This window comes from Triticum dicoccoides, chromosome 5B (genome assembly GCF_002162155.2).
Source record: "Triticum dicoccoides isolate Atlit2015 ecotype Zavitan chromosome 5B, WEW_v2.0, whole genome shotgun sequence".
NCBI classification, from domain to species: domain Eukaryota; kingdom Viridiplantae; phylum Streptophyta; class Magnoliopsida; order Poales; family Poaceae; genus Triticum; species Triticum dicoccoides.
In genome coordinates, this window is record NC_041389.1 from 483,709,732 (window position 1) to 483,720,498 (window position 10,767).

General features: G+C 50.7%; 1 protein-coding gene across 1 annotated transcript; it reads right to left on the minus strand.

The window, feature by feature from the left end:
• Positions 1–6,174: 6,174 nt before the first annotated feature.
• Positions 6,175–10,245, minus strand: LOC119311002 (probable inactive purple acid phosphatase 27). Its single transcript, XM_037586630.1, has 11 exons — positions 9,919–10,245; positions 8,944–9,035; positions 8,778–8,844; positions 8,557–8,676; positions 8,374–8,466; positions 8,148–8,277; positions 7,973–8,054; positions 7,757–7,889; positions 7,403–7,608; positions 7,150–7,275; positions 6,175–7,044 (listed from the first exon to the last, which is right to left on the minus strand). Exons 1-11 carry the CDS (start codon positions 10,102–10,104, stop codon positions 6,510–6,512), a joined length of 1,770 nt encoding a protein of 589 aa, XP_037442527.1. The 5' UTR covers positions 10,105–10,245; the 3' UTR covers positions 6,175–6,509.
• Positions 10,246–10,767: the final 522 nt, after the last annotated feature.

The window sequence follows — 10,767 nt, forward strand, 5'->3', positions numbered from 1 at the left end:
TCATTCCCGCCTCCACCGCTGAAGGGGCGGAGATGGTGATCAACCCAGCCCATACGGTCTGGCATGCCCAGGACCAGCTGCTCCTTGCCAGGATCCTCTCCACGCTCTCGCCCGACATCATCGCGCGCACGCTGAACTTCACGACCTCGGCGCAGATATGGGCGGCACTCAAGCGCATGTACGCCTCGCAGTCTCGCTCTAGGATCATGCAGCTTAAGAGGCAGCTCACGCACACCCAGAAAAAGGACATGAACATGGCTGATTATTTTGGCCATGTCAAGGGTCTCGCTGACCAGCTTACTGCGGCCGGCAGCCTCGTCTCTGATACCGATGTGATCGACTACATGTTCACAGGCCTTGATAACTCGTACGATGCCCTCGTCACATCGATCAATCTGCTGCTGGCCAACGGTGGCATCTCTCTCGATGAAGTGTACTCGCACATGCTGGAATACGAGGAACATCAGGACAATGCCAACACCGGCTATCAGTTGTCGGCCAATCTTGCGGGACGAGGCAACGGCGCTCGAGGCGGTGGCAATGGTGGAGGTGGCTCCTCCGGGGGCAGCGGCGGCCGCAACCGCAACAACGATGGCTGCAATCAGCAGGGAGGCAACCATCGCAATGGCGGCGGCGGCGGTAACTCTGCTGCAGGCAACAGCTCCAATGGCCAACCAGCCAGCGGTCACCAAGGTGGCTACAACAGGAGGAACTCCAACTCCGATCGTCCACGGGTGCCGTGCCAAATCTGCAACAAGCTCGGCCACTCTGCAAGGACCTGTTATGATCGCTACAACCACAACTCCCAGCAGGAGGATGCACGTTTCGCCAACAACATCTCCACCAGCTCTCCGGCACTCGACCCAACATGGTACATGGACTCCGGTGCCACTGATCATATCACCGGCGACTTAGACAAGCTGCACATGCGTGAGCAGTACACTGGCAAGGACCAAGTGCATACAGCGAATGGAACTGGTATGGCTATTACTCATGTTGGAAAAGCTCTTCTTCCTACACCGCATGCACCTCTTGTCCTTAACAATGTTCTTCATGTTCCACAAGCAACAAAAAATCTTTTGTCTACCAATCGACTCACTTCTGATAACAATGTTTGTGTTGAAATTGATCCTCTTTATTTACTTGTCAAGGATCAGGCTTCGAAGAGGGTTCTTCTTCACGGACCTAGCGAAGGTGGTCTCTATCCAGTTCATCCTCAGCAACCAAGTAGGAATAAAACGGCGTTCTCTGCCGTCACCAAGCCCAGTCATGATCGGTGGCACTGTCGACTCGGTCACCCCTCCTCACGAATAGTAGATCATGTCTTAGGTCATTTTAATCTTTAGTTCAGTAGTGAGTCAAATAAAGCACATGTGTGTGATGCATGCCAGCAAGGGAAGAGTCACCAACTTCCTTATGCCAGTTCTTCTAGGGTTACTTCATTCCCTCTTGAGCTTATTTTCTCTGATGTTTGGGGGCCTGCGTGCACCTCGTCAGGAGGTTTTAGCTACTATGTGAGTTTCATAGATGATTTTAGCAAATTTACTTGGTTGTTCTGTCTTAAGCATAAATCCGATGTTTTCAATATCTTCCATAGCTTTCAATCTCATGTTGAACGTCTCCTTAATCGCAAAATCTTGCAGATTCAGACCGACTGGGGAGGAGAGTACCGTAAGCTTAATACTTTCTTCCAAAACATCGGCATTGAGCACCACCTATCATGCCCGCACACACACCAGCAAAATGGATCAGCAGAAAGAAAACACCGCCATGTCGTCGAAACCGGCCTCACCTTGCTCGCCCAAGCTTCCATGCCATTGCGATTTTGGGATGAGGCATTTCATACTGCATGTTTTTTGATCAATCGTCTCCCTACACGTACTATTAATATGAATACCCCTCTGCAACGCTTGTTCGGCACCGCTCCAGACTATACTTTCCTTCGTACTTTCGGGTGTGCTTGTTGGCCATGTCTTCGCCCCTACAACAATCATAAACTTCAGTTTAGGTCCAAGCGTTGTGTCTTTCTCAGGTACAGCATCATGCACAAGGGTTACAAATGCCTTCACGTCTCTTCTGGAAGGGTGTATATCTCACGTGATGTTGTATTCGACGAGCAGTCTTTTCCCTATGCTGATTCATCGCAATCAGACCCACTACCCCCATCATATGATGAGCTCCGTCTACTTGCTCCACCTAAAGCTTTTGATCCTGTCATAACAACTGCTGCGGTGGATGAAGAAACTTCTCCTATGGGTGATACTATACCTGTTTTGTCTCATGTAACACATGATAATCCATGATTGGTCTCTGTTTTTCCTGTGCAGGAACCTACTTCGTCAGCACCATGCCCTTGATATGACCCTGCCATGCAGGAAACCGATCAGCTCAGGTCACGCATAGAAGCATCCGTCCCGTCCTCACCAGTCCGAATGGCTCCCTCGCCTGGGCTGGCTTCGCCCGCTCGGCAGGCTTTCGCTGAGCCGGCCGATGGGCCAGGCTCCCCTACTCTCCCGCAGGTCAACCTGCATGTGTCTGCTCCTGCTGAACTCCCCACCTGACAATGTCTTCCGTCCGGATTGGCCCGGTAAGACCGGGCCTTGGAGCCAAAAGGAGGGGACATGCCCCGCTTCCGACCCACGGAATAAGCTTCGACTTCTGCGTCATAATCTCAATCTCTCCGGAGCTAAGATTGAGGGGGAGTGTTAGCAGATATACATGATAGCTGTGCAGTGCCAATCAGTTTGGTCAAGCCATCAGCTAGTTGGTCCTGAGACGACACGAAGCATATGTCCAATCTCTTGCGAGCTACTCGTTCCCGGACAAAATGGAAGTCAACCTCAATGTGTTTGGTGCGTGCATGGAAAACTGGATTAGCAGACAAGTATGTCGCTCCTATGTTGTCGCACCACAACACCGGTGGTCTCCATTGTCGAATGCCAAGCTCGTCAAGTAGAGTTTGAAGCCAAATCAACTCTGCTGTTGCATTTGCCAGTGCCTTGTACTCGGCTTCGGTACTCGACCGAGACACCGTAGCCTGTTTCCTCGCGCTCCAAGACACAAGATTAGAGCCAAAGAACAACACAAAACCGCTGGTAGAGCGCCTATCATCAGTCGACCCAGCCCAATCAGCATCAGAGAAAACACTTAGCAGGGTGGACGTGGATTTGCTGATTTTCAATCCTATGTCAGCTGTGTGCTTCAGATATCGCAAGATACGTTTCGCTGCTGTCCAATGCTCCTCTGCTGGTGAGTGAAGATGCTGGCACACTTTGTTTACGGCATAGCTGATGTCCGGGCGAGTCAAAGTCAGGTATTGCAATGCCCCCACAATACTCCTATATCTCGTGGCTCCTTCTGATGACAGAAGTTGTCCTCCTTCACGGGACAGAGTCTCCGAACTAGACATTGGCGAAGTAACCGGTTTGCAGTCAACCAGACCTGCTCTCCTCAAGAGATCAGATGTGTATTTGGTCTGCTTCAGCAGTATAGACTCCCCCTGGCGATGCACTTCAATTCCCAGAAAATAATGAAGGTCACCCAAGTCCTTCAAAGCAAAAGCTTCATGCAGACTACTAACAAGTGATGCTATAGCTTGGCTTGAAGAACCGGTGATGATGATATCGTCGACATAAATCAGCATGTAGATGCACACTCCCCCTTGCTGATAAATAAACAGAATGTAGATGCGAGTTGCGGAAATTCGTCGGGGAAGCAATGGGCCTTAATGGGCCATACGGAAAAGGAGAGAAGGGCCTCAAGGGGTGCCCCCCCCCCATGAGTTGGTCCGAATTGGACTAGGAGGGCGCCCCCCCCCTTCTTCCTTCTCCCCTCTTCCTCCTTCCCTCCTTCTCCTACTAGGAATAGGAAAGAGGAGGGGAAACCTACTTGGACTGGGGAGTCCTAGTAGGATTCCCCACACCTGGCGCCCCCCCTTGGGCAGGCCACCTCTTCCCTCCCCTCCTTTATATACGTGGCCAGAGGCACCCCATAGACACACAAGCTGATCTTTTAGCCGTGTGCGGTGCCCCCTTCACAGTTACACACCTCGTTCATATCGTTGTAGTGCTTAGGTGAAGCCCTGTGCCGGTAACTTCATCATCACCATCGCCACGCCGTCGTGCTGACGAAACTCTCCCTCGGCCTCAACTGGATCAAGAGTACGAGGGACGTCATCGAGCTGAACGTGTGCTGAACGTGGAGGTGTCGTGCGTTCGGTACTTGATCGGTTGGATCGCGAAGAAGTTCGACTACATCAACCGCGTTATTGAAACGCTTCCGCTTTCGGTCTACGAGGGTACGTGGACACACTCTCCCCTCTCGTTGCTATGCATCACCTAGATAGATCTTGCGTGATTGTAGGAAAAAATTTAAAATTACTGCGTTCCCCAACAATATTTCAACCCAAATTATTGATTTGACACATGGGAAGCCAAAGAATATTTACAAACCTTAGAAGTTGAGTTGTCAATTTAACCATACCTGAAAAGTTATTTCATTGCAACAAAGTATTAGTAGCACAGTAATATGATAGATTTGATAGTAGTGGTAACAATAGCAATAGTAATAGTAGGGGCAACGGTAGCAATTTTGCAGTAATAGCAAGAGTAACAATAGTAGTGATTCAAGCAAAGACAATATTATGAGAAAGTGTAGCCATGTAATAGCAATGGATATTTGGATGGCATTCGTCATGTAACAGTCACAACATAGAGCGATGCACAATAGCTCCAATTCATCAATCATGTGCAGGCATGTATTCCGTATATAGTTATACATTCTTATAATAAGAACTTGCATAACATCTTTTATCCTACCCTCCTGCGGCAGCGGGTTCCTAATGGAATCTAAGAGTAATTAAGGCGCACATTTTAATAGAGAACTGAAACATAATGAAACTTTCTCTTTCATTATTTTCTCGGGAAGATGGTACTTATGGACCTGGAGGTAGGGCAAACGGAGGCTCGAGGGCCCCACAAGCTCAAATGGCGCGCCCCTAGGGGGCGCCCCTTTAGCTTGTGGCTCTGTGGTGGCCCCCTTCTGGTAGTTCTCTACGCTGGTATTTTTTATATATTTCAAAATAGCTCTTCGTAAAATTTCGTTTGATTCCAAGAACTTTTTATTTCTACACAAAAACAAAACCAAAGTAGTTCTGCTGAAAACAACGTCAGTCCGAGTTAGTTTCATTCAAATCAGGCAATTGGAGTCTAGACAAGAGCAAAAGTGTTTGGAAAATTTGATATATTGGAGACGTATCATTCACATTGTTATGTATACACTCATGGAGAAAGAATATTCTTGTGTCATATGAATATGGGTTGATCCTGCGGGTGTTTCACCGTTTTAGCCATAGCATTCATATCCAAACTCCGGTTTGTGTGTTCTTCGGCTCGCCTTCAATCTATCAACGTACTCTTGATCATCACATTGATTTCGACATCGTTGGCCAACAAACGTTTGGAGGAATATCATGGACGCTCAACATCTCCACCAACCATTGATCTTGTTTCATCGCTTCATTGCCCAAGCATCATCAAAGTGTCCATTGGATACTGTCTACATCGACAATCACCACGTCCATCACCCATGACTACGTTTTTTTAGCATCATTACAGACACAAGCGCTTATATACACGCGCATACACTCACCCCTATTAAACGCACACACGCACACCCTACCCCTATGAACACCTCTGAGAGACTGAGCCAACATATCATCTTGAGATTTACGAAGCCACTGTAGGCGCCTCGTCGTCGATGGGAACGTCTCCTCACACTGAAAGCGCATCGCCGGAAATCTTGAAATAAATCCAGGAATAATGCGAGCACCAGGATTTGAACCCTGATGGGTTGGGGATACCACTGTCCACCTAACCATCTCAACCACAGGTTGGTTCGCATCCATGACTACGTCATCAACAACAACCACTTCATCTTTTGACACTTTTACTGGAGGCAAGGCCCACACATACCTACTTCGTCAAGGCTAAAGGTGGCGTAAGGCATCATTCCGTCACAAGCTTTGCCTTTCACCTTGCCATTACCTTCTTTAGCCATTCTACCCTTTTCCATTTCCTTGAAATTATTGAGACTAGCTATTTGAGTATTGCCACCATGGGTGAAATTTTCATCATATACATCATTGCTATCTTGAGCATCGCATAGTGAGCATCATATACATATTTTGGTGTTCTTAAGCAGACATCATTGCTATCTTGAGCATCATATACAACTTCATCATATACATCATTGCTATCATGAGCACCATATACATCTTCTGGTGTACTTTGTACTACTTTGACAGTTGATGAATAGATCGCAAATTTTTTCGCAAAAAAATTAGTTTGCATATCATGTCATGTATACATGACTAAACTCATAGAGAATTTCTTTTCCCTTTATTTAGAGTAGACTTGGGAGAATCTATGCACGGACGTGTTCATCTCAGTTTATGTGTATAGCCTATTTCCTCTGCATCATGTGGTCAGAGGCCAGAGGGTAACAGCTACTCAGCCCCTGTGCAGGGTGAAGCTGTCGTACACCTTGCCGTCGCTGGACCGCCGGTACTCGAACTGGAGCGACCTGGCGTCGGACGCCGTGAGCTTGCCGAACCCGTAGTCCATCTCCCGGTACACGCTCCACGGCGGGGCCACGGCGGTGAAGTTGCTCAGGTGGCTGCCGCCGCCCCCGACGACGACGTGGACGGTGCCGTGCCCGTCCGGCACGCACCTCTCCTCGTAGACGGGGCACGTCCGCTCGTACTGGTGGACGTGGCCGTAGAAGGCGACGTCCACCCGGTGGCGCCGCCACAGCCCTTCCAGGCTCTGCCGCGCCATGGGCTCCGCGAACATCCCGTCGTAGCCGTAGAAGAAGCCCGAGGAGTAGCCGAGGACGCGGTGCGCGATGAAGACCACCCACGGCTGCTTCGCCCGGTCCACGCTGCCCAGGCAGCGGTCCAGGAACCTGTACTGCTCCGTGCCCTCCCGCCAGTCGTGCTCGCTGTCCGCCACGCAGAACCGGAACATCCCGTAGTCCATGGAGTACCTGCCCAAGCGCCCAGCACGAGGTTAAACTAAGTAACCATCACCATGGATGCATGCCCTACCTGCAGTGCTGCCATTGATGATGACAAGAGTGTAAATATAGTACCAGTAGTTGTCCCTCTTCTCCGTCGGCGCGTAGTACATGGTCTCGGCCGGCACCCCGCACTCGCCGCCGGAGTCCGTGCCGTTGTACAGCGACCCACTGTTGGGGAAATCTCGCTCGTGGTTCCCGCTGCAGCACCGATCGATCACGGAGTCATCAAAGTTATTATCACAGAGTGAATTGATTCATGAAATGCTAGCTTTTCGGGGATTTTTTTTTTTTTTTTTTGTAAAACAGGATGAATGAACCTGCATACCTTGCGATCATGTAGGGCACCTTGGAGGTGATCGGTTCGACCTGCTGCGTGAACTGATCCCACTGTGAGAGATACCCGTTAGCGTAGGAGATGTCGCCGATGTGGAAGACGATGTCGGTGTTGTCGAGGTCCCTGATCAGCGCGTCGGTGGTGTTGAGTGACGCAGGCTGGTAATTCTGGTACTCGTTGCTTCCGTCCCTCTCGTCCTATAAACCAGGGCAGCATGTTAGTTCACAAGGACCATGTATTTGGCACACCATGTGATAAATCATATGTTTACCTTTCCTATAAACATGTAATAAATCTACACTTTTCCTATAGCAATCTGAATTGCATGTGCTGTCATATTTTTACCTTTCCCATGTCGCCAAAAATAACAACCCTCTGCAGCGACTTCTGCCCGGGATAAGGAGGTGCTCTGAAAGATTTTGGCTTGCCCCATATAACCTTTCCATCATGGAGCATGTGTCCGATTTTGTAGTAGTATCTGCAAGTGAGAAATTGCATTGTGAGACTAGTAATTACTAACAATTGAGACAACTCTCTGTAAGACAGTGGACTGCAATTTACTCTTTCTCTGGTGACAGATTCTTGAGGAAAGCTGTGTGTATGGAGCCTGGATCCCTCCAACCAACACTACGAGCAGGCTCTCCTGAACAACCAAATATTCCAAATCAGGTAAGAAACATTTAGAACCATGGTCATGGATACACCCGAACACCAAAGACATGCATCATATTCATACCACAGAGGCTTTCACGACCGAAGGTGACAGTGTCAGCTGGTGCGTGCCCAGGACGGCTCCCTTTCTTGCCCCATTCAACGAAGGGGTGCGCCTCACTGATGCCATAGCCGCTTGTCCATGTGACAGTCATCTAGCATGACATAGCAGAAACCGGCCGTTCAGTGAACCTTCAACAGCAGATATAAACATAACCAGCAATCGACATGAAGTGCCAGCAAAACCTCACCTCGTTCCATGTTTTCCCGACCGCTAGGCGTGGGTAAACCGGCGCTTTCGGGTTCGCGAAGACGATCCTGTTCGACACCGCCACGAGCGTTGGCTGCAAAATGAATTAGATGAAGTCAGTGTGTTTTTTCTTTTGTGATTGAAAGTGGATAACGCAGCAGGGCGTGATGTGCTAGTAACTCACATTTGAGAGTCCACCGGTGAAGAATCCGAAGGAGAAATCCTGGCGCTGGTTGATCAGCTGGAACTTGAGAGCCCCTGTCCCTGACCTGTTATAACCTGACGAGTAGTTTGCAAACTGATACTGAAACCAGCACAAAGAAGTAATTCAAGTCAAGACTTGGAACTCCCATCCAAACTCTGAAGAATGTGAAGATTGCTCTGCTCAATGTATATCTGACGGACCTTTATTGGCGCGGAGCATATCGCAGGGCCAGGGCCTGACCCATGGGAAGCAGGGCATGTGGACGCACTGCAGGAAAGAGCAAGAAGTAATCAGATCAGGGACACCACTACCACAGTTGAAAATCTGAAGGTTGAGAAAACGAAAATGTGCTACAGTAGGTCATACTTGAAATTGGAAGGGGAGAATACCCCGATCCAGTCGCCGTCGCTTGCACGTGGTATTTTGAATTCTACGGTCACCCAAGCCGTATCTTCGGCCTGGCGTCCACAATATCGTGTCAGTTTTTTTTTGTTACATGTAGGGGAAAAAAACTAGTCCCTCCCTCTGTTGCATAATGTAAGACGTTAGGACGAAAGAAATGAGGTAAACGGGAATCAGGCTCGAGTAATCACGCGTGCATATTCCATGGAATGTACCATCAGTTTGACCTGGGGCAGGGCAGTGGGCACGCGCGGTGTGAAGGCAGAGCGATAAGAGTGGGCGGACGTCAGCAGTGGAGGAATATCCACGACACGGCACGCGACCATCTCTCTCGCTCCATGGGTTGACTTGACTTGAATAATGGAGGCACATGCACGATTGATTGATCGATCGATCTTTGGCACTTTGTCCCGAGGGGCGATTGGGAGGACGGAGGATGCACACACGGCCAGGGTGGGTGCGCCGAGAAAACGGCCGGCCGCCGGCAAACCAGGCATCCCAGGTCGACTGGAAGACAACTGGCTGGTGGCTGCTAGTGCGATGCGTTGGGCCAACTGGCAAAGGATGCATATGCATGCCAGTGCAAAGGCGGGAATGAAAACGACATGCTTCATCACTGCGCAGGAACGCTCCAGAGCTCGGCCGGCCGTGCAGGACGACGGCAAAGGATCGAGTTCCAAGTTTCAGAGTAATATTTTGCGGAGTTTCTCAAGAATCGGAACGGCAATAGCTCGAAGAGTACCATGCTTGTGCGCAGTACAGCTTCTACTCTACGTGCTAGAGCTAAAGCAGAAGCAGGCGCTGCCTACGTCGTACCTACCGGCCTCCAGAACTGACAACTGTGGACATGGAGTAGCCACTGCTACTGCTAGAGCTAGTAAAAAGGGCAATGGAAAGAAAGAGGCGCAGGAAGGAAGGAAGGTCCAAGGTGCTGCGTACCCGCGAGCCGAGGAGGTTGGGCGACGCGCGCACGGCGGCGGACGCGTCCAGGGCGACGCGGGCGCGGTGGATGGCGATCCGCGACAGCGGGTGCACGCCGTGCCCGTCGGCGCCTCCGCCCCAGCACGTGGCGAGCAGGAGCAAGGGCAGCCACGGGGCGAGGCGGCCGCTGCCTCCTCCTCTCATGTCTCCCTGCTTGCTTGCTGCTGCTGTGAGCGAGCTTTGGTCAGAGCAGGGAACCGGGGCCGGCTTTCCTTTCTTTTATGGAAATGGAAGGAAGGAACACGCGCCGTGCCACGACAGTAGAGGAGAGAAGGCGACTGCGCGAGAGAGGGGGCGGGTCGACACGGTCTTGACTCTGCTCTGCAACGTGTGGTGGGTTTAGGCTCTTTTGTATTTAACCCGAGGAGACGAGATTCGCGGTGATGCGTCCACACTATACACACACGAGAGATTGTCAAGAGGGCTACTCGACTTTGCAAATCCGATCCCTCATATATGGGAAACGTTGGTGCCCGGTGCGCCGGCCGAAGATTGGGCCGGTCGCACGCGGCATGTATGATGAAAAAGAGAGCGAGCGGTCCCTGGTCCTCTCACGACGACGTGTTCTGTGGGACCCGTGCACCGCCTGCTCTTCCTTCTTATCCATCCACGCTTTGCCTGACTGTTTCTCTCCCCCTCAATCTCCCCTCTTCCTCTCTGCCTCTTCTCCCCAGCAGCAGCCATGACCTTGCCTGCTCCATCCCGTGTGAGTTCGCTGCCGCGGAACAGCTCCGAGGCCGCTGCCACGAGCACCTCCACAGCGACCACAAGAAACCGCAGCGGCTGCAACTCCGGCGACCCTCCTCC

Bases quoted from the DNA above. Each gene is read 5' to 3' on its own strand.
- LOC119311002 (XM_037586630.1), bottom strand. From the start codon at position 10,104: ATGAGAGGAGGAGGCAGCGGCCGCCTCGCCCCGTGGCTGCCCTTGCTC. The intron at 9,036-9,918 runs GTACGCAGCACC...TGTGGACGCCAG, and splicing joins CCAACCTCCTCGGCTCGCGG to GCCGAAGATACGGCTTGGGT. The intron at 7,276-7,402 runs GTATGCAGGTTC...TCGGTGCTGCAG, and splicing joins GTGCCCTACATGATCGCAAG to CGGGAACCACGAGCGAGATT.